Source organism: Gymnoscopelus microlampas (assembly GCF_963454915.1).
Source record: "Gymnoscopelus microlampas genome assembly, chromosome: 15".
Lineage (NCBI taxonomy): Eukaryota > Metazoa > Chordata > Actinopteri > Myctophiformes > Myctophidae > Gymnoscopelus > Gymnoscopelus microlampas.
In genome coordinates this window covers 3430932-3455479 of record NC_139952.1, presented here as the reverse complement: position 1 = coordinate 3455479, position 24548 = coordinate 3430932, and the positions used below count along the sequence as shown (strand labels likewise).

The 24548-nt window shown below is 41.5% G+C and overlaps 1 protein-coding gene across 1 annotated transcript in view; it reads right to left on the bottom strand.

Moving 5' to 3' along the window:
- Window positions 1–12336: 12336 nt before the first annotated feature.
- LOC311062285 (protein NLRC3-like) overlaps window positions 12337–24548 on the bottom strand; it is a 63795-nt gene continuing 51583 nt past the window's right edge. The window contains exons 6-10 of the mRNA XM_084081197.1: window positions 19851–21609; window positions 19507–19677; window positions 18954–19106; window positions 18730–18776; window positions 12337–13013 (exon numbers count right to left, since the gene is read on the bottom strand). Of these exons, the coding sequence (XP_083937323.1) occupies window positions 12445–13013; window positions 18730–18776; window positions 18954–19106; window positions 19507–19677; window positions 19851–21609 (2699 nt within the window). The 3' untranslated portion in view covers window positions 12337–12444. The remainder of the gene's footprint in view (window positions 13014–18729; window positions 18777–18953; window positions 19107–19506; window positions 19678–19850; window positions 21610–24548) is intronic.

Sequence of the window (24548 nt, the reverse complement as noted above, 5' to 3'; positions counted from 1 at the left end):
CTTCGGCACATGAGGCTCACACTCTACTGGTGGAGCTATTGAATCCACAGGATCAGACAGTGAGAAAGGAGAATCTAACAAAACAGAACAAAAGGGCGAATGAAGTACGTCATGCATTGAAAATAACTACTTTCAAGTATGCATTTCTCGTTATCTTTAACAATTGCACATGTATTCATTGATACAGTCATGTTGTGTGCAATGCAATTATAATGAAGTCTACATGAGGTGAGATTTAAACCGGCAACCCTGTGGTTTCAAGGCAGATGATTAAGCGATCAAGCCATTGAACCAACACACCTGAACCTGTGAAAAAGGGCCTGACACATTTATTTGACACAGTTTCATAGAAATTGCTCAGAAATCCTTGGTTGAAATGTTTTTCGAACTGCTCAATATATTTCGGAATGGAAACTAGTGAAAATAGTCGACCTACAAGCTCACAACGCGTTGCTATCTGAAAAGTTGTGAGATTGTAGATCGGCTATTTTCACAAGAAAGTATGTCATACATAAAAAACAACTACTCTCAAAAAAGCATTTCATGTTATTGTTTAAAAATTGCACATGTCTGAATTAACAGGGTCATGTTTTGTATAATGCAATATAAATGTAAACTGTAATCAGTGGGATTTGAACCAGGGACCTTCGGCACATGAGGCTCACACTCTACTGGTGGAGCTATTGAATCGACAGCATCAGATAGTGAGAAAGGAGAATCCAACAACACAAAACAAAAGGGCAAATGAATTACGTCATACATTGAAAATAACTACTTTCAAGTATGCATTTCTCGTTATCTTTAACAATTGCACATGCATTGATACAGTCATGTTGTGTGCAATGCAATTGAGTTGAGGTCTGCATGATGTGGGATTCAAACCAGCAACCCTGTGGTTTCAAGGCAGATGATTAAGCTATCAAGCTATTGAACCTACACACCTGAACTAGTGAAAAGGGAGTTCAAACACATGACACACTTTCACGCAAATTGCTCAGAAATCCTGGATTTAAATGTTTTTCAAACTGCTCAAAATTGCAGACAATCTAAGGGCAGAGCTTACTGGTCAAAGTGATACATGTGTTCCTCATGAGTCAAGGCACATGTGTAAGCAGGTTTAACGGCTGTCGGCCAAACGAGGCATGACTTTTGCCTGTTTAAAGTTTGCATTTTCAAAAAATTGCTATAGCGCCCCCCTTTGACCAATTGGAGTAAGATTGGTTTCAGTGATACTTGGAATGACCCTCTACAATATTGCAAAGTGTCAAACAAATGTGAGTCTGCATGTATGTGTTAGGGGCAGATGAATAATTGTCATAAAACTGCAATTTTCATTGGCTTATAAAAGCTTAACGTTTTCACTGGCTTATAAAAGCTTAACGTTTTCACTTATGGAAAATCCGCTTGCTCACGTTTGTCGGCATTGGTCCAAAGTTCATGTGTAGACAGTTTCGTGCAGATTGCTCAAAGATCCCAGAAAGCTATGGACTTTTACTGCTTTTTACTGCTTTTCATAGAATTCGAAATGGTGGGAGATCTAAAGGTCAGAGGTCAAAAGTCAAACAGTGAAAGTTGTTAGGCATGAGGAGACGCATGTGTGCATCGAAGTTTCATGGCTGTAGGTCAAACAGGGCATGAGTTGTACCTGTTCAAAGTTGGCATGTTCAATTGAGTGCTACAGCGCCACCCTTTGGCCAATGGTTGTGAGTTTCGGGTCTTCGCCGTTTGGCATAGCCCTCTACCATATTGCCGAATTTCATAAAAAGTGACCACGCGGTTAGGCCAGAACTGCCAAAAGCGGCGGAAGAATAATAATAAAGAAAGCCTAATATCCCAAGAAAGGCTTCGAGCCTGATGGCCTCGAAACCTTAAAAAATCTATGAAATGTATATTATATATATATATATATATATATTATATTTATATCAGCAGCAAATATGTAGGCTGCCAGGGCAGGTAAATACAGAAATACTGACATCTTGTTAAAAAACACAACCAGATAAATAAGATGTAATATCCCACACCGAATCGATCTCAGGAGATTTGCTTTGTAAACATCTCCACTGACGCTGTCACTGTACTTTTGGAGGCGTTTTGACTTTTGAGGACGCGGTGTAGACATTTTGAAAGCGCGGTGCCCGTGGTGCAGTGACTGACTGAGCAGAGGTAACTAGGTAACCATGACAGGCAGCGCAGGGCAGGCACAGACAGAGGATTGTCACAGCCGGACAGAACATATCTTAGCAACGTGAAAGCGCTAACTCTCATTGGTCGTGTTATGAGTAATGAGCCAATGAGCTGCTGAGCACACTCCCAGACAATGACAATTTCCTGCAACTTTTGGCCAAAATTTGGCTTGTTTTTGTAGGTCGGCTGGCTCATTTCTCTCACTATACTTGGCAACACTGACTGATACCCGCTCTGAGCTCTCACTCACACAGCGAAGAGACAGGACGGCACATAAATCGCCCTGTCATTCATATTGATTCCCCGACCTGTAAATACGGGACAAAGTGCGTCCCGTATCAGTTCGATACGGAACACGTCTTTTAGTTTCCAATTACGGGACGATTCCGTATTTTACGGGGCAGGTGGCAACCCTACTTAAAGGAGTGGTTCACCCAAAAAAATACTTATTCTCTATCAATTACACACCCCATGAAGCCTGGAATTCATGGAGATTTTTTTGTTTTTGTTGCATTCCTAAGCCAATCATTTGATGACCGGCGGAGTCTCCGATTGGAGACTCAAAGTGTTTCCTACTGAGTATCCTATTTACAAGCTCACAACGCGACACGCTGTGAGCTTGTAGATCTGCTATTTTCAAACATTTTAGTACTTTTGGTACATTAAGTACATTTTGATACCAATTGGTACTTTTACTCAAGTAAGTTTTGAATTCCGTATTTTACTTGTAACAGAGTACTTCCACTTTGCAGTATTGATACTTTCACTTAAGTAGAACATCTGAGTACTTTTTACACCACTGCAGGAATGCAACAAAATCCCCCCCAAAAAATCCATGAATCTAAGGCTTCATGGGGTGTGTAATTGATAGAAAATAAGTATTTTTTTGGGTGAACTAGTCCAATTTAAGTGAGAAAAAAAAAACTTCTTCCATCACTGCTACATAATAATATATATACTTATATACAAGCAATACTTCGACTACTCAATGTTGTATGCCTGTGTAGTGTTACTGTATGTTATCATATATTCCATATTATTATCTGCTGTTAAGAGTTATTGTTGCATCATTCTGTTTACAGTAACAGCTGATCCACAGGGAACTCCACTGGATTCCAGTAAGTCATGTTTACATTGTAAACTACAGACACAATAATGTTTACATTATAAACTACAATACAACAATGTTTACATTGTAAACTACAGACACACTATTGTTCACATTGTAAACTACAATACAATAATGTTTACATTGTAAACTACAGACACACTACTGTTCACATTGTAAACATTGTGAGAGAGAGAGAGAGAGAGAGAAACACACACACACACACACACACACACACACACACACACACACACACACACACACACACACACACACACACACACACACACACACACACACACACGCACAAACGCACACACGCACCTCAGGAAGTAGAGTGGCTGCTTGGTAAAACAGAAGGTCCCCGGGTTCGATACCCAGCTCCCTCTGGGTTAGTGTCGAAGTGTCCTTGAGCAAGACACTGAACCCAGCAGGTTGGTGCCTTTGCATGGTTTCCTCTACCGTCGGTGTGTGAATGAATTCTATATAATGTGCGCAAGCAGTAAATGTGGGAAGGCTTAGCCTCCCCTATAGCCTATATACATTACCCACCACCTATGTTATTATACAATACACATGAGTTGTATGTCTTGTTGTGTTGTCCTAGGTCAGCCTGCTGGAACAGAACCAACACAGACAGCTGGTAAGTTTCTCACCCTGGATTCAGTACAAGATGAAATCCACTTCATTGTAGACAAGACAGTAGAAAAAGTGGTTCTCAAAGTGGGGTTTATCGGGGACCCCCGGGGGTCTTTGAGGGGGTCCACAGCAAAATTATTAAGGATTAGTTCACCCAAAAAAAATACTTATTTTCTATCAATTACACACCCCATGAAGCCTTGAATTCATGGAGGTCTATGAAATCTATGAAAATGTTTAATCTACAACACCATTTGATACAATATGTAGTGGGGTGGTCCCTGTTTCATCTCTCTCTCAGCTTAGGGGTCCTTGGGCTGAAAAACATTGAAGACCCCCTGGTTTAGATGTTAGAGTTGTTCTCAGATTTAGAGGTGAGCGGCGGTATATTTCAGGTGTTTAAAGTTTTCTCTTTCTGTCCTCCTGGTCCTTTTTGTTCTGTTCAGGTTCCACTGTTGAACAGTACAACCCATCTGGTCAGGGTGCTGAAGGTATGGAAACCATCTCTTAACTATTCCATATTTACTACCAACCAATTGTTCTATAGTTATATAGCTCTGTAGTCTTAATGTGCTATTGTTCTATTATTCTATTGTTCTAAGATACTCTCACTCCCCAAAATGCATATCTTGACTTCTTGGGACAAATGGCCAAATGTCAAACGATGCCGTCCTGGGCACTTCTGCACTCCAGGAATGCGGAAGTGCCGTACAGTACTTGAGTATATTGACTTTGTCATTTTCCACCACTGCTGGAAACGCCTACAGTGCGAGGCGTTGTGAGCTTGTAGTTCGGCAATTTTCACACTCAGTGGAACCGAGTTCACGTTCAGAGTTCACAGGTAAGGTGTCAGTCAAATAAATTAGTACAATAGGCTCTATGCACAGCAGCCATATTATCACTTCCTTCACAGGTGTTACCAATGATACTAATGAAGGCTCTGTTCCATTTAGTGTAGCACAGTAGTTTCCACAACCCCCATAACTCTGAGAGTGTACAAATGGAACCATTTGGTTCCATTTGCACACTCTCAGAGTTACACACCCATAAGGGGCCATTTGGAAGCCCATGAGATTAGATTACATTAGATCCACTGGTGTAGCAGAGTGTTTCCAGTGAGCCAACATGCACACAATATCAGCACCCTGACTCTGTTTGACCAGAATGGAACAGAGCCTTCATTAGTATCATTGGTAACACCTGTGAATGTCTTCATAATATGGCTGCTGTGAATAGAGCCTATTAACAAGGGAAAAAAGACTGGGTCGCCGCTAATGTCGTGCAAATGCAATAATAATAAAACATGCCAGATCAACGTCAGCAGTGATCTCTCAGTGTAATGCATGATGTTATGTAAGATTAGTGACCATCGGTTGTACCCAACTTTTCACAATGCATTGGGAATACATTATTAGGGTATAATGATGATCTTTATACGAAGCCACTACACAATCGCATAATCCTACTATAATTCTAGTAACTGTCTTGAGTAGGTGAGTAGGTGAAGCGTAGGTGAGTAGGTGAAGCTAGCCGGTTCTCCTCAGTGGCTGGACCAATTGCTCTGATTTTGCACACAGCCATTGACCATTACCATCTGAACTTAACTGTGAAGCCCGTTTTTCAATTTCATCAAATCTCAGCTTCTTATTAGCGCTTTTGTGTCAAAGAATGTCGCCATGGTTACGGGGCTGCCCAGCTATGGGACGAACTTCCTCCCGGGTTGCCAGATCATGTGCGCATATCCCCCCACGGATGCGTCGACCGGGTATGGTCTAGTAATCAATAATCACTATATAGTCATCAAGGACATCTGACTGGCTGCAGCGATTTTGTCCGCGTCGCATCACTATAAAAAACTAAACTAACACCAAAACGAATACAAACTAAACTAAACCAAGCCTTTTCACAAAATAAAAACTAAACTAGTAAACCAGCAAAAAAAAAGTATTAACATTAACTGAAATTGAAAGAATGAAGTCAAAACTAAACAAAACTAAAAACAAATGGAAAATTCAAAACTATAATAACTTTGGTTGGAACAGGTTCTGACAGTTTGCCCCGCCCCTCCAGGTGCAGAAAATGTGGAACTGGAGGATACCTGCTGACTTCCACATCAAACCACGTGTCCGCTTCCTGCGCTACCGCTTCCAGTGTACCGACCAATCCGCACGGCCGAGGAACTCAGATCCCGCCCACTAGCGTTAGGCCCCCACCCACTAGTGTCAGATATTGGCTGAGTGTTGTTTTTTTGTTGTTTTGAAGTATTTAAGCTCAACGTTGACACTGTTACAAATGTCATAGAAAAAAAAGAAGAAAAAAAATGTTTTAAAAAACTTTCTCTGCACATGGTTGTTTATAGGGAACCTGTAACACTTTGGTTTATTGTTAGAAAATGTTTTGTTCTGTCTTCCTGTTAAACATGTGGTGTCTCTGTTTCCTTTATTTTACCTGAAACAAATTGTACATTTAAAGACAATCTTCTATATTAAACGTCAAAGTGAATCACTGGACTCTTTATCCTCTGTTCATGACATAATGATAAGAGGGGAGATTCGTTCAGCGTGAGTTTCCTTTTTGTTATTAGCGTGGTAGTTCCTGGCCAAACAGGAAACCGGTGCATTTCCGCTTCCGTTTTCAGGCCAGATGACGTCATTTTCGCGGGAAAGTCCCCCCCCCGACATCGTTCAATAGAAAATATATAAATAAAAGGCTTTCGGGGATGAAATTCATGGAGTGGGTGTTGTGAAACATTTGCCACTCACAAAAGATATACAATTTAACTTTAGTTTGATTGAAAAAGTTACCTAGTATTACTTTAAAGAGCTTTGTGACACCAAGAGGGAGTTTAAGGGGTTTATTCTCCACTTCACCAATGCCATGGTTTCTGACAACAAAGAAAACCAAGTAAATACAAATAAATATAGATAAACAAAGACACTGAGCTGTGGCTGGAGAACAAGTGAGGGCTTCTGTAGTGACACACACCTGACTGACATTAGTTAATGACACTAATGGCCATGGCAGACACCTGTCTGTCATTGGCAATGAGAGTGGAACTGTCCAGAGGCTGTTACCTAGAGACAGCACAGGGCAAATAGGCTCTATGTGCAGCAGACATATTGTAAAGACACTGGGCCTCTTCCTTACTTCCTTCACAGGCCATACCAATGATACTAATGAAGGCTCTCTTCCATTCTGGTCAAACAGAGTCAGGGTGCTGATATTGTGCATGTTGGCTCACTGGAAACACTCTGCTACATCAGTGGGTCTCAACGAGTGGTTCAGGGACCCTCATGGTGCCTTGAGGGGGTTCCAAATGGCCCTTTACGGGTGTGTAACCATAGACATATAAAGGTAGACGCCTCCTTCGGCTCTGAGGCATTGGTATCTCGGGCGCCATTTTAGCGTAGGAAAGCTGTAGGTAAGCTTCCGCGTGTGTCACAGAAGGGGGCGTTCGGTAGGCCAATCAGAGCCAGGTGGGGGCGTGTCTTTTTGTAAACCAGCTCTTAACCCTTTAAAAGGCAGCAGCTGCGCAGCATCTAGTTAGTTGGAACTTGTCAAACTCCACACTCTGGATTTGTTTGTTTGTTGTTACTTTTCCCCACTGTTATACCACACATGTCCTGTCCTTAAAGGACGACTTCACCCATTTTCAACCTATCTTCATATAATTGGTCCTCACTAATGCTCATGATAAAATGGTACCATTTTCTTCTACTCGGTCTGTGTCTCAGAGGAGGGCTGTGGACAGTTCAGAAACCATCTACCAGTGACATCATCGATGAGGAATCCAAGCTAATAGAAATTGCAGGCTTTCTATTCCTGGAAACTTGCAATGCATTTATAGAAGCCATTGTTCTCGCGTTAATACAAATCTAAACTAGAAAGAAATTTCCTACGAAAATTTAAGTGTGCCTGCGTTGGCTGGGGGTTTTGTCGCCGTGGTAATGCGAAACGGTGAAAAAAGTAATGCGGTAGGTGGGCCGGTCGTCCCGCACGTTTTGATGTATACATTGCCACTAACGAGTGAACCGTGTGGGAGGAGTAGCATTTGGGGCGCCGCGCGCGGCCAAAAAAACGAGTGTTTTCATAGTTTGTTGCCAATTACGTCGCCATGGTAACACGAAATGGCGAGAAAAGTAATGCGGTAAGTGGGGCGGTCGTCCCGCACGTTTTGATGTATACATTGCCACTAACGAGTAAACCGTGTGGGAGGAGAAGCATTTTGCGCGGTGCGTGCGGCCAAAAGGGGCGGAGTTTAGCAGTTTTGTGCTAATAACGTCGCAATGGTAACGCGCAGCGACGAAAAACTTCCGAGCACACTATTCCCGGCCAATCCGCACGTTTTGATGTATAGTTTGCCGGGTTAGTGTAAACGGTGCGGCAGTTACGGACGGACGAAGTTTCGTATTGGGCGGATTTCAACGTTACTTCCTACGAAAATTTAAGTGTGCCTGCGTTGGCTGGGGGTTTTGTCGCCGTGGTACCGCGAAACGGTGTAAAAAGTAATGCGGTAAGTGGGCCGGTCGTCCCGCACGTTTTGATGTATACATTGGCGGGGTCGTGTCAACCGTGTGGGAGGAGTAGCATTTTTATCCCCTCGGGCGGCCAAAAAAGTAAAGATAAAAACAGCAAAATAATTTTTCAAAAATTAATAAAAAATAAACGGAAAGTCAAAAAAGGAAAATTAAAAAACAGAAAAATTGCAGGTAAAAATGAGAATCTAAAACAACATTTGAAAAAAATGTAATAATTTTTTAAAATATATAAACAATTACTTAAATGGGTTTGAGTGCTTGTTTCACCCACTTCTGAAGGTCTGACGCAGAAAGTGCCCATTATACTATTGTTTGCAGTCCCCCATTTAGGGGGGGTAGGCAAAGTTTCAGAGCATTTCGGGAAATTTTCAGAAACCGGAAGTGAATAAATGGTTTGAGTGCTTGTTTCGCCCACTTCTGAAGGTCTGACGCAAAAAGTGCCAATTATACAATTGTTCGCAGTCCCCCATTTAGGGGGGGTAGGCGAAGTTTGGGAGCATTTTGGGCACTTTTCAAAACCGGAAGTGAAATATCCACTTCCTGTTGTGACGGATGTGTTCGCAGACCCCAATTTAGGGGGGGTAGGCGAAGTTTCAGATCATTTTGGGCACTTTTCAAACCGGAAGTGAAGAGGTCCAAGTCCGGGTTGGACCAACGAGTTGCATACCCTTCAAAAAGTGTTTTGGTGTAAAAAAAAAAAAAATCGAAAAAAAAAAAAGTTCAGAAAAAAAAATTAAGAAAAAAAAAAAAATGTCGGAAAAAAAAAAATTCGGAAAAAAAAAAAGTTCGTAAAAAAATAAAGTCCTTGACAAAGTTTGGGGGCGGTACCATGCTGCAAACAGAAGTTACGGCCATTTAAAGCTCGGCCAATAGGAAGGCAGAGGGGGCGGAGCTTCAACACACGAAGCTCATTGGTGGTTACAGCTGCCACATGGATTATAGCAGGAGCCCTGAGTGAGGATGATGATGGTTAACATGGGTGTGAATGGGGGATGATGATGAAGAGTAAGTCAAGTGAGAATGAGTCTGAATTTGGGACTGAAAGGGGGAGCGGCTACATGTTTTTGCTAATAACGTGGGCGTGGTAACGCGAAACGGCGAAAAAAGTAATGCGGTAAGTGGGACGGTCGTCCCGCACGTTTTGATATATACATTGCGACTAACAAGTAAACCGTGTGGGAGGAGAAGCGTTTTGCGCGGTACGTGCGGCCAAAAGGGGCGGAGTTTAGCTGTTTTTTGCTAATAACGTCGCCATGGTAACGCGTGACGGAAAATCGTTTCCGAGCACACTACTCCGGGCCAAGCCGCACGTTTTGATGTATATATTGCGGCGGTAGTGTAAACCGTGTGGCTGTTACGGACGACCGAATTTTGTGGCTTGAAACTTGTATTAATAAATCCGGCGGATCTCAATAAGTGTGCCTCTGCCATTAACATGGCAGGCACACTTAATAATAAACTTGAAACTTGTTGGGGAAAAAAAAATCCTGCCCAAAGATGATGTCACTGGTAGACGGTTTCTGGACTGTCCACAGCCCTCCTATGAGACACAGACCAAGTAAAAAAAAAAATGGTACCATTTCATCATGAGTATTAGTGAGGACCAATTATATGAAAATAGGTTGAAAATGGGTGAAGTCGTCCTTTAAGTCAGGGGTCTTCAAGGTTTTCCAGACGAAGGACCCCTTAGCTGAGAGAGAGAGATGAAGCAGGGACCCCCAATACATATTGTATAACATTGTGTTGCAGATTAAACTTTTTCATAGTTTTCATAGATAGTTTCAGACTTGTTTGACAGCACTATCATCTGTGTTTGTTTGATTGTTTGTTTGTTTGTTTGTTTACACATTATCTTTTCTATCAAATATGTTGGATTCATGTTAATGCATGAGTATCTTTAGACAGTTAACCACTTAAACTCTCAATACTTTCTCAATACTCTTTTTCCCCCCCATACCAAACCTATTTGCCAAAAATAGCAGATCTACAATCTATCTACTGCTATTTTTGGCTAATGTTCCCATCAGAATAGAGATGCTAGGGTTCAAGTGGTTAATGTTAAACAAAGTTCCAATCACACAAACTTTTGCATTTATTATTATTATCATGAAAGATTGAAGCAAAACAAGGTGACTTTTGAAATTCTTACAGTATGAGTTTATTAGAAAGCATGTCACACAGGTTACTATAACATAAGAGTTAAAATAAGCACAACATTGTAAAACCCATCTCAATGTCCCATACAATGAATTCATAGGTCAATACATACCATTTGACCAAACACATGGCTTTTGATAAGTACAATAAATCGATACAATCATAGGTCATTACATTACATTAAGAAAAGGCTGAGACTAAGGAACAATCAATAGAAACAGTGGAGTGATGATAAAAAGGGGATGTGGGGTTGATGTTTATTCTTCTCTCTCTGTGTGTATGTTTCCTTTCTCTTTGTAGAACCCATTTGTATATTTAAACCCATGTTACTTTGATGTGTTTCTCCTTTGCTATAATGTGGAATGAACTACCAAAACCCATTAAAGATCTGGACTCTCTACCCAAACTCAAAGCTAAACTAAAAGAATGTCTGACCTCAAAATACAAGCATAGTTTAACTCCTTGAACACCTTGCAGTGATGGAAAAAGTACTCTATTTTTTTACTGAGTAAAAGTATCAATACTGCAAAGTAGAAATACTCTGTTACAAGTTAATGTCTGGAATTAAAAATGGACTTGAGTAAAAGTACAAAAGTATTAGTATCACCATGTACTTAAAGTAAAAAAAAAGTAGAAAATACTAATCCTGCAGAATGTCCCATTTCACAAGTTTTCAAATATATAAAAATCCTTTGAAAATAGCAGATCTACAAGCTCACAATGCGTCGCATCGCGAGCTTGTAGATCTGCTATTTTCAAATGGCCGAAATGTTTATATGGCTGAAGTGGTTAATGTGTGTCTTTTAATAATAATCAAAATCTACATAGTAACTAGTAACTAATGTTTTCAAACATTATTCAAATTGTAGTGGAGTAAAAGTACAATATTTGCCTCTGAGATGTAGTGGAGTAGAAGTAAAAGTATAAACATATTAAAATACTCCAGTAAAGTAAAAAATAGCTCAAAATTGTACTTAAGTACAGTGCTTGAGTAAATGTAATTAGTTACTTTACACCACTGACACATTGGTAGCAGCATGCACACTTGTTGAAGCCGTGTTTGAAGCTTGTAGATCTGCTACTTTTGATGCTTTTGTGTGACGCTGTAGTGTGATCAAGTAGGGCGCTAATTTATGAAAAACAACACAAAGAGTTAGAATATGGAGATCAGAGGTTTCTGCCCGAGAGAAACGATATGTATTACTGATGAATTGAGTACAATAGACCACAATGGAAACACAACGATCTACAAGCTCACAACGCGTCGCACTGCATAACTGTGTGTGTGTGTGTGTGTGTGTGTGTGTGTGTGTGTGTGTGTGTGTGTGTGTGTGTGTGTGTGTGTGTGTGTGTGTGTGTGTGCGTGCGTGCGCGCTAGAGGTGTGCATTGGCACTGCCCTCACGATTCAATTCGATTACAATTCACCAGGTAACGATTCTATTCGATTACAATTAACCTTGTAATAATTCGATTCGATTCGATTCGATTCGACGATGCATCGCGATGCATCACACTTTTCTATATTATTGTACAACATGGAAACCTTTTCATCAGTCAATACAAGCAGTCAGATATACTGAACGACGTATAAATCTGCCTGCTTCTCTGTGCAATTGATTAAAAAACTAAAATTAAATAAATGTAATAAAAAAAACATATTTTCTTTTTCAAAATTGATTATTCGATTAATCGATTATTGACATTTGTGAATCGATTCATAATTGTCCATGTCCGCATTGCGATTAATCGATTATTCGATTATTTTTGACACCACTAGTGCGCGCACACGCTCGCAGCAGTGTCTCCAGGACCTCTTAGATCTGACACAGAGACACTGAACCATTGGAGGAACCCTCCCACCCGCAGCAGAACCCAGCACAGAGTGGTTCAGTGAAAGTGCACTGGTAGGTGTGTAGGTGTATCAGTGTGTTAGATAACACTTTGTAGAAAGACAGACTTCCAGCCGGACAGTCCACATACACTGCTACTCTGTTGGAGCGACGGAGACGGAGGACAGAGTCAGAGGGACGGACAGAGAGTTTAGTCTTCTCCCCATTGTGACGGACATGGTAATCGTTGTCATCGTCATCACATACCAGACTCCAGGATTTGTCATTCCATCCTAACCTACAGACTCTACCCTTTGCTTTCCTGTTGATTCCTCTGTGTGTCACTGATATATAAACCCCTCTACTCCACTCTACCTCCCAGTAACAGCGGTCAGGCAGACTCTCTCTACACAGAACCTGTTCATGGTAGTCAAATCTGTCTGGATGGTCAGGATATGGTTGCTGCTCCTCCACACATGTCGCCTTCTTGTTGTTCTCAGACAGAGAGAGGTTTCTGTTTGCTGTGTTTGGATCCAGTGTGAGTTCACACACATCTGATGAGAGAACAACACACAACACAACACCAGTTTACAATCATATAGAACTTCCCGTACAAATGGAACCAAATGGACCCTTATTTGTACTCAAATGGACCCTGGAATGGAACTGCTTAACCAATTGAACCCCAGCATGCCTACAGTATACTGGGGTGAACATTTGCCAAAAGTAGAAGATGTACAAGCTCACGACTTGTAGATCGGCAGGGAAAATAAAGCGGTCCAAGTACAGTTGTAACTCAGGTCTGTTTAACTAATAATAGAGTGTTTACTGTGAGTGGTTAAGCCCTATTTCCAATATCTTCAAGCTCACATATTAAGCTTGTAGATTGGCTATTTTTAAGGTTTCGAGAGCCTATCAGGCTTCGAAGCCTTATTGCATTCCTTGGCTTTCACTATTATTATTATTCTTCCGCCGTTTTTGCCAGTTCTGGCCTAACCGCGTGGTCACTTTTTATGAAATTCGGCAATATGGTAGAGGGCTATGCCAAACGGCGAAAACCTGAAACTCACAACCATTGGCCAAAGGGTGGCGCTGTAGCACTCAATTGAAATATGCCAACTTTGAACAGGTACAACTCATGCCCTGTTTGACCCACAGCCATGAAACTTCGATGCACACATGCGTCTCCTCATGCCTAACAACTTTCACTGTTTGACTTTTGACCTCTGACCTTTAGATCTCCCACCATTTCGAATTCTATGAAAAGCAGTAAAAAGCAGTAAAAGTCCATAGCTTTCTGGGATCTTTGAGCAATCTGCACGAAACTGTCTACACATGAACTTTGGACCAATGCCGACAAACGTGAGCAAGCGGATTTTCCATAAGTGAAAACGTTAAGCTTTTATAAGCCAATGAAAATTGCAGTTTTATGACAATTATTCATCTGCCCCTAACACATACATTTGTTTGACACTTTGCAATATTGTAGAGGGTCATTCCAAGTATCACTGAAACCAATCTTACTCCAATTGGTCAAAGGGGGGCGCTATAGCAATTTTTTGAAAATGCAAACTTTAAACAGGCAAAAGTCATGCCTCGTTTGGCCGACAGCCGTTAAACCTGCTTACACATGTGCCTTGACTCATGAGGAACATATCTATCACTTTGACCAGTAAGCTCCGCCCTTAGATTGTCTGCAATTTTGAGCAGTTTGAAAAACATTTAAACCAAGGATTTCTGAGCAATTTGCGTGAAACTGTGTCAAACAAATGTGTCAGGACCTTTTTCACGGGTCCAGGTGTGTTGGTCCAATAGCTTGATCGCTTAATCATCTGCTTTGAAACCACAGGGTTGCCGGTTCGAATACCACCTCATGTAGACTTCATTATAATTGCATTGCACACAACATGACTGTATCAATGAATGCATGTGCAATTGTTAAAGATAACGTGAAATGCTTCCTTGAAAGTAGTTATTTTCAATGTATGACGTACTTCATTCGCCCTTTTGTTTTGTTGGATTCTCCTTTCTCACTGTCTAAGGCTGTGTATTGAATAGCTCCACCAGTAGAGTGTGAGCCTCATGTGCCGAAGGTCCCTGGTTAAAATCCCATTCATTACAGTTTACATTTAAATTGCATTGTACAAAACATGACCCTGTTAATTCAGACATGTGCAATTTTTAAACAATAACATGAAATGCTTTTTTGAGAGTAGTTGTTTTTTATGTATGACATACTTTCTTGTGAAAATAGCCGATCTACAATCTCACAACTTTTCAGATAGCAACGCGTTGTGAGCTTGTAGATCGACTATTTTCACTAGCTTCCATTTCGAGGAGACAAAAAAAAAAAACTTTATTGCTAAATGTTTTGTGAACCAGTGATCTACAGTAGTTAGCGAAACAGAGGCTTGGTTCATAACGGACTGAAAAACCTATAGATATCAACAGACACCATCAGGGAGGCCATATTTCTAGCTCAATAAGAAGAGAGGCAGCCTGTGAATCGATAGGTCGCTGGTTTGATCCCTGTCCCCAACAATGCATTGAGGTGATCAGCATTTGGAATTCTTAGTTTGTTACAAACATACTCCTGGTAGCCTGTCTGTCTGCCTCTCTTTCACTCTGTCACTGTCTGTCTGTCTGTCTGTTTGTTTGTCTGTCTGTCTGTCTGTCTGTCTGCCTCTCTCTCTCTGTCACTGTCTGTCTGTCTGTCTGTCTGTCTGTCTCACTGCCTCTCTCTCACTCTGTCACTGTCTGTCTGTCTGTCTGTCTGTCTGTCTGTCTGTCTGTCTGCCTCTCTCTCTCTCACTCTGTCACTGTCTGTCTGTCTGTCTGTCTGTCTGTCTGTCTCTCTCTCTCTCTCACTCTGTCACTGTCTGTCTGCCTCTCACTCTGTCACTGTCTGTCTGTCTGTCTGTCTGTCTGTCTGTCTGTCTGTCTGTCTGTCTGTCTGTCTGTCTGTCTGTCTCTGTCTCACACTGTCTGCCCCTCTCTGTCTGTCTGTCTGTCTGTCTGTCTGTCTCACACTGTCTGCCCCTCTCTGTCTGTCTGTCTGTCTGTCTGTCTCTGTCTCACACTGTCTGCCCCTCTCTGTCTGTCTCTGTCTCATACTGTCTGCCCCTCTCTGTCTGTCTGTCTCTCACTGTCTGCCCCTCTCTGTCTGTCTCTGTCTCTCTCTCTCTCTCTCTCTCTCTCTCTCTCTCTCTCTCTCTCTCTCTCTCTCTCTCTCTCTCTCTCTCCGCTCATTGCTGCTTGCAGCTATATTCAATATTATTCAGTTTATCCTGGATATTTCTTTAAAAAAAAAAATCTACTTTATAATTGATACTTTTGAATACTTAAATATATCTAAAAGCATGGACTTTTAGTTTTATTTATATTTCTGGGGACTTTTATGCCTTCATTCGATATTACGTCATCTCAAATCCAACGCTTGACCGCCATTGACTTAAATCTACGTCATCATGATGTTTTCTTTGATTGGGCTAGAGGGCGCTCTTCTTCAACCTATGAATGCTGCTTTGACTTCAAGAGAAGAATAGACCTGGAATTGACATCCGTCATTTAAAAAATAAATCACCTGGTCCGCTGCAATGATTTATAAAAATACATTTATCTCAGATTTCTTTTCCCAGATTGCGTTTTTGATGAAAACAAGCTATATTCAACTGCCGATAACTGCAGCAGCAGCGAGCACACTATATATTTTCACCTAGAACAGGGATGGGCAAGAGATGGGCAACTAAACTTTTTTTTTTTTTTTTTGCACTTTTGAAATCACAAAGAAAAACAAAGTAATCTAAACATATCCGAAATGGTGAACTATTGCCTTCAGCTGTTCCAAACATGCAACTTTCTATAAACCATTTTAATTACAACAGTCCACCAGTAGAGCGCGCTCTCGTTTATTTTAATAGAAGCCTTACTAATTATAATTCTAGTGGTCATTTTGTATATTTTTAAGCCAAGGTTACAGCAACACTCTGAAAGGCATACTCAGGAATGTGAACTTTTGTTTAGCAGTACAGCTGTAGCAAGTTGATAGAAGCATTACTAAATGCTAAATAAAAACAAAGTTACAACGAATAATAATTGTTAATATCCCTTATTTATCCCATATGTGACTATTATGGTCTTTTTGAGTAATGGGGTACTACTGGCGAGAGTGCCGATAAACAATGCGGCCCCCCAGAGTGAGTGTGGATAGTAGTGGCCCTCACCATCTACAAAGTTGCCCACCCCTCACCTATAGAAACTCCATTCACAACTAAAAAAAATACACCTTACTGTGGACATGCAAGCTTGAGATTTTTACTTAATAGTAATAGTAATTACTATACAATAATGTAGAGTGCTTGCAATGCACAGTACAAATTTGAGGAACTTTAACTTTACTTTCCATATTATATCCATATTACTTCTACTCCCCTACAATTACAGCATTTGACAGCTTTAGTTATTTGTTTGCAGATTTTATTATTAATACAAAACATACAGTAACCACATACAGCCAATCTACAATGTGACGCGTTATGATCTTGTGGATCTGCTATTTTTTGAAAATTTGAGTACATTTACTTTGGTACAATGGTCCTCAAAGTATATTTTGATGCTAAAACGTTTGTACATTTCAAGCTCCAAAACTCTCACCCTCACACACACATCCCATACCCCACCGCCACCCCACCTCCCACACCACATGACATACCCCCCTCTGTGAAACTTCGACTATTCAAAAAAGGCGATCTACAATGTGATGCGTTGTGAGCTTGTAGATCTGTTATTTTGGAAAAATGTTGACAATCTTTGGGAAATGTGAGTACTTTTACTTTGGTACTTAACACATTGACGGCCTGAGATTAAAACATTGTTTTTTTTATCCCCATGCCAGCGTTTTGTACCTTAACTGACAATCTTTGGAGAGCCGCGGAAGCCACGTTGTAGACACGGAAGTAAGCAAAGAGTTTCTGGGGGGTGGGAAAGGGTCTCCTCTCCATTTGTACACTCTCAGAGTTAAATTGACATAGATTTTACAATATAAATTGCGGTCTAAGTGATAGAAATGCCATTAAATGGGGGTCTGTAGCCCTAATGCATGTCAAACTGGGGGTCCTTGAAATTAAAATGGTTGAGAATCACTGCTAGAGCCGTAAAAAAAACCTTCTCTTATGGGGGTCCCTGGCATATCTTTTGAAATGGGGGTCCGTGGGCTAATAAGTGTCAATTTGGGGGTCCTTGACATGAAAAGGTTTGAGAACCACTGGTCCTAACATAGGAGTGGACGGAAGTGGAGAATTTTGGCATGACGTCACATCCGCTCATTCCTTCTCTCAGAGTCCAGGGATCGAGCTTGTATATCTGCTATTTTTGAATAGCCAGAGAAATCTTAAAGTGACACAGATGCGTTCCAGATCTTAAAGGGTTAACACTAATGGTTTGTATTGGTCAACATAACACCACACAACTCCCCACCCCCACACCCCATACCCCCTCTCAATCCCCCCCTCACACGCACACGCACACGCACACACACACACACACACACACACACACACACACACACACACACACACACACACACATACACACACACACACACACACACACACACACACACACACACACACACACAAACATATTGTAAACCATTGGAAATAGCTAATCTACGAGCTCACTGGTGCCAGGGGGTAGCACCCGACACCCATCACTCCCGCCCCCGATACCCCTCCATCCCCTTACTACCATCAGCTATGCAAGCAGGTGTTTAACTGATGACAATTAGGAGAATGGCAACAAGTGCTCTCAAGTCTCCACCTACACACAGCACACAGACAGAGATACCAAGTCAAACTGGATGTGCACTTTTTATACTACATTTTTTTTGGCTTGAAGCAAGTCCACATTGTTTCTTTAGGATCAATATTTTCTAGTTAGAAAGAGGCTATCTTTAATTAGATCACTTCTGTTTGGTGTGCTCTTTGCTCTGCCACAGAGTGTACATTCAGAGAGGAAGTGATGAAAGCTTTGAGAAGTACAGTAGGTAGGCCTACTTATGTATGTGTATAATTCTAGAACACCATACTGTATGTAGGCAGGGTTCACCCAAAACTAGATTGTGTTGTGTAATAAACCCCAGGAAATATAATGCATGTTTTTGTTACTATAAGCACATTACAGTTATGTTAAGTGAAAGTCACATGCTGCTTTTTATATGAGCTGTTCAGCTGTGTGCTGCTTTGATTTCATGATTGAAAAATAAGCACTTACACTTCCTCAAACCTGGTTTCAGCCTGCACTCTCCACCATGGTCAACACTGGGGGTGAAAGACAAACAAAGTCATGCCTGTATATTCTATTTGATAATAGAAACAATAACAGATAATGCATCTATGCCATTAAACATTAAATAGTACTACAGCATCACAGTTTGATTTCACTACTCTTTAACAACTAGGCACATTTGCACTGACTGGCAGCAAGTCTCTCCCTACCTGAGGGTCTGCAGTTGTCCAGCAGAGTGCAGCGTGTCTTTTGATTCTCCTAGGTGATTGTAGTTTAAGTCCAACACTTTTAAATGGGGGTTGGATCTCAGAGCTGAGACCAGATAAGAACAGCCTTTCTCTGAGACCATACAGCCTGACAACCTACACAAACAAGCACGCACGCACGCACGCACGCACGCACGCACGCACGCACGCACGCACGCACACACACACGCACACACACACACACACACACACACACACACACACACACACACACACACAGAGAAGGGGGGTGTTGATCAGGAGGAATAGGACGGAGGCACATCCTCACTGGCAGGTAACAGCAGTCGTAAAAATACAGAAATGTTTGTGGAGGATTCATTGCATGACTACTACATGACTTGGGAGGGGGAAAAAACACATTACATATATCCAAGCAAGTACCAGGCTCAGTGCAATTTTTTTATTGTTCTACTGCTAAGAAATGTTAAAGTTTGTTTATAAATGAATCAGGGCAAACTCCATGTGTTAAGCCAGGATAATTTTCAGGAATACAGACCTGAGGATCTCCAGTGTACAGTGTGGACTCCCGAGTCCAATACAGAGCTGAGATATTCCCAAATCCTGCAGATCATTTTCGCTTAGGTCCAATTCTATTAGACTACAGTTGGAGCTGAGAATTGATGATAACTCCATACAGCATCGCTCTGAGAGGTTACAGCCACTCAGCCTGAAGAAAGAGCAGCGATTAAAATCAATGTTTTTATTTTGTCATTCTTTTCCTGTAAAAACCAATATCAAGCAATTTATTAAAGAAGGATAAACAGCAGTGAAACGTTAGTATTCTTTCCTATAAAAACGTGACATCATATTTTAAATATATTCAGTCATCAGTTCACCTACAGAGCTCTGTTGGAGGCTTTGACAACTGGCAGCAGCCTCAGAAGAGCCTCTTCTGAAGCAGAGTATTTCTTCAGGTCAAACACGTCCAGCTCCTTTCCTGATGACAGCAACATGAAGGCCAGAGCTGACCACTGAGTAGTTGAGACTTTCTCTGAGGACAGACTTCCTGAGGTCAGGTAGTGTTGGATCTCTTCCTCTAGAGAATGATCATTCAACTCATTCAGGCAGTGGAACAGATTGATTGTTCTCTCTGCAGAGGGATTCTCCCTGATTTTCTTCTTGATGTAGTGCACTGTTTTCTGATTGGTCTGCGACTTAATTCCTGTATGTTTCAACAGTCTTTGTAAGAGAGTCTGATTGGTCTCCAACGAGAGGCCCAGGAGGAAACGGAGGAACAAGTCAAGGTGGCCATTTGGACTCTGTAAGGCCTTGTCTACAGCACTCTGGTAGATGTCATTTAACTGTGGTCTAAACAGCTTTGACCACTTGGAGGTTGACAGTACATTGACGCCAGTGTTGATGAATGAGTGAAAGACATAAAGAGCAGCCAGAAACTCCTGGACGCTCAGATGGACAAAGCTGAAAACCTTGTCCTTGTGCAACCCACCACGCACCTCTTTAAACATCTGTGTGAACACTCCTGAGCACACTGCAGCATCTTTGATACCAATGCCGCACTCTGTTAAGTCTTTTTCGTAGAAGATCAAGTTGCCTTTCTCCAAATGTTTATAAGCCAGTTTTCCCATAGACAGAATCGCCTTTGTATTCTTGTCTTGATTCCAATCATACTTGACCTCTTTCTGTTTGGACTGAACCACCATGAAGTGGATGTACATCTCGGTCAGGGTCTTTGGCAGCACTTCTGTCTCCCCTGTTATCAAAATGTGTTCCAGAACTCCAGCAATGATCCAACAGAAGACTGGGATGTAACACATGATATGGAGGATTCGTGATGTCTTGATGTGTGAGATGATTTTACTTGCCAGGTTCTCATCAGTGATTCTCTTGTTGAAGTACTCCTCCTTCTGGTCGTCAGTGAACCCTCTCACCTCTGTCATCCTGTCAACATACTTATCAGGGATCTGATTGGCGGCTGCGGGTCGTGTGGTTATCCAGATGCGAGCAGAAGGAAGCAGGTTTCCCTTGATGAGATTTGTCAACAGCACGTCAACTGAGGTTATTGTTTCTACATCAGTGCAGATCTCTTTCTTCTGGAAGAGTAGAGGGATACGAAACTCATCTAGCCCATCAAAGAGGAACACAACTTTAGACCCTTTTCCGCTGCAGATTTCTGCTTTGTTGATTTCACCAAAAAAGGCATGAAGAAGTTCCATCAAGCTGTATTTCTTCTCCATCAAGTTCAGTTCTCGGAAAGTGAATGGAAACATGAAGTGGATATCCTTGTTGGATTTGTCTTCTGCCCAGTCCAGAGTGCACTTCTGAGTTAAGACTGTTTTACCAGAGCCAGCCACTCCCTTCGTCATCACTGTTCTGATTGGATCTTCTCCAGGTAAAGGTTTAAAGATGTCTACAAACTTGATTGGTGTTTCTGGTCTGAATGGTTTTCTGGACACGGTTTCAATCTGTCTAACCTCATGTTCCTTGTTGACCTCTCCACTCCCTCGCACTGTGATGTAGACCTCTGTGAAGATCTGATTCAGAGGTGTTTCTTCGGGGTTTTCCTCAGGTAGTTTCCACTCAATCAAAAGCTGAACCTCCTTCTTCAAATAAGACTTGAGTTGTTGAGGAGTAAGCATTTCTAAAAAAACAAAGAACAGAGGACATCAGTAAGTGCATGTACTCAAATGAGAGGTCTTGGTAATTACATGGGGTCCATGTTTTTGCTGCTGTAGATGCTGAATTATGATACAGTCTTCCATTTGACGTCATTCATTATCGACCATATTTAAACTAGGTATAGAGATGTCCAATGTTTCTTTTGTTGTTAATCTCTTGTAATATTAGAATTGGTCAAATACAAATGCCATGGAAATGTATTTCTGTTCTGATAATGACTCTATTCTTTATAGAGGCATGAAACCCTAAGCTGATGTTGTAGTTGTTTTCCACTTCAGGTAAAAAAAAACAATTGTTACTGCTCGTTACCGCTCAGATCAGCGGTGATCGCGCCGCGATCATTATCGTTTTGTCCTCCTGCGCGGTGTGGGGGAAACAAAAACCACAATCCAGCTCTTGCTGTCCGCAGCGCGTGTCCACAAACGACCGCGAGAATTTCACAGGACCGCGCCCGCTCGCCTCACGGCCCCTCAACTTCTCTGCGTGTCCCAAATAATTGCCCGCCTCTCATTGAAAATTAATTCCATAGGCGTGTCGGCCGCTTCCCGTCTGAAATGACCTTAACAATGACCTTACAGTAGTACACAGTGATGTAAGCAAAACAGCTGCCGCTAATTACATTAATAATGGGTGTGTTAGATTTTAAGTGCGTCAATACTGTCTATCAAAATTACACATTGGCATGCCCTTGGCTCTGGACACGCCTATGAAAATCTAACACTCATTAGTAATTTGTTTGGAGCAGCTGTGTTCTGCTTCTGCAGCTGTGTCTGCCATTGTGCAGCTGTGTTGTGCAGCTGTGTCTGCCGTACTTTTAGTCTGCAGTAGTTTTCAACCTGAACTGGAACACAAACAGAAAAATCTGCCTGGGGTTTCATACCCCTTTAACGTCTAAACACCAGCAAGTTTGAGTGTCAAGTGATAAGTCACACTTGTTTACTTATTTGATATTTGAATTCACCTGGAGTCTGTGGTCTCTTGGTGGTTCTTGGACCATTTGCTGGTGGTCTGCATTAACCTATTCTATTTTATTTTATGTATAATATTCATGACAATTATATATCTGTAGAACAGTCGCCCTCGTCTCATCTCTCACTGCTATCTCACTGCTGTTTTTGTTCTAAGTTTTTAACAAATAAAAGGTAGTAGTTAACAACCCATTGCAACCAGGGATGCAGTGGGGATATTTTAGCTGTGGGGTCTGTTTTGATCGGTACGTTTGATCGTGACGCGAGGTTTGGGACGGCGCTTTGAGACCACGGTCTTGTCTCGTGGCAGGAGGGTAATTTCCAAGTCTGCACGACAATGAGTGAATATGAATATTTATAGCCGCGGCGCACGTAACGGTCGGGAGGCATGCGTTAATCCGACAGACCTTTTCTCCGACTATGTGGCATCCGCGTGCGGTTAGGGTTAGGGTGCGGGTTTGGTTCGGGTTTACTGTTTAATGTCGGAGCACTGCGCTGTCGGAGGAATGCGCTGTCGGACTAACGTACTGCACCCGTAACGGTCATGCCGACTCACACATAATGACACTTCCAGTATCGCAAGTAATTCGAGAGAGTTTCGAATGGGTTCAGAGGCGATTGATTTCTGAAAATGAAGACTGGTATGCTTGGTTAGTGTTTTATGTAATAGACCATGGTGCCGTCTGAGAAGACAGACAAATCTGAGATACAGGCGTGACGCAGAGGAGTCAAAACACTGAGTAGAAGAAGTGAATTCGGAACATCTCAGGAAACCGAAGAAAGCTATACTAAAGACATTGGGCTTGATTGCCTAAGCTTGGGTACACACAGATTATCACAGGCCCCACAGAACAGCGGCTGCTACTAATGGATACAGGCTGAAGATTGAATTTGGTTTTCCTGCAAGCTCCGCTGGCCAGTCTGCAGCGTAGCGAACCTTCTACCATTATATAAACCCCAAAAACCGGCAGAAGGAGCAACGTCTGTGAACAGGTTGATGTCTTGCGGATGGATAAGATGATCTTCATAGAAAAAAGAGATGCCGTTCCAGTGGGCGAGAAAATTGATCCAGAGACGAAGCTCGGCACGATTTGAACTGTTAACCCTCTAAGACCCGGATATATTTGTACTTGCAAAATTTCTTTTTAAACCTTTCAGATGGTCTTGTAGGAGTATTTTGAAGAGGAAAATATAATGTTTTTAAAAAAAAAATGTTTTGGTAAGCTTTTATGCAAATGTTGACATTTAGCAACGTTGGGTTCATCAGGTAGCAAAATTTCCTATAGGCCATTTTTATGGATAACATGGCAAATGTGTAATTACTTCACTAAAACAACTTAATGATTCATTTATATGGTTTATTATTTGGCCTCAGATCAATTATGAATAATATTTGGCCTCAGAACAGTATACATTATGAATAATAACATCCAATAAGCCATATTCTTGAATCAATTGTATTAAAAGAACAAAATGAAAATCAGTACAATATATGTAGTAAAGAAACCTAAAAACCTAAACCATTGTCAGTGATCACACAATACTGCCTGGCCAACTCACTGATTTGCATTGATAAAAGGATGCAAACTGTTTCCAGAGTTTGTCCTTCTTGTCCTTCTCTGGCACGGTCAAGTTGTCAACCAGATGTAACGAGGTCAACAAAGACTGAAATCGGTTGCGTGGCATCACATCAGCTACAGACGCGTTTCGTGTGTCTGCTTCCCAGTACATCCGGCATCCATTCATTTGAGAAAGGCCCATTCTCAAATACATCCCAAACATTTGCTCAATTTCTTTTGGACTTGTGTTGACTGATGTTCCTTTTGTTTGAAGGCTGTAAATGTTTGTGTTCGTTGTGAGAGAGTCAATCATGTCTTTGGACACAAACTGGCGGAAGTACTGCAGTGGTGTTTGGATAGAACTCACATCTTCA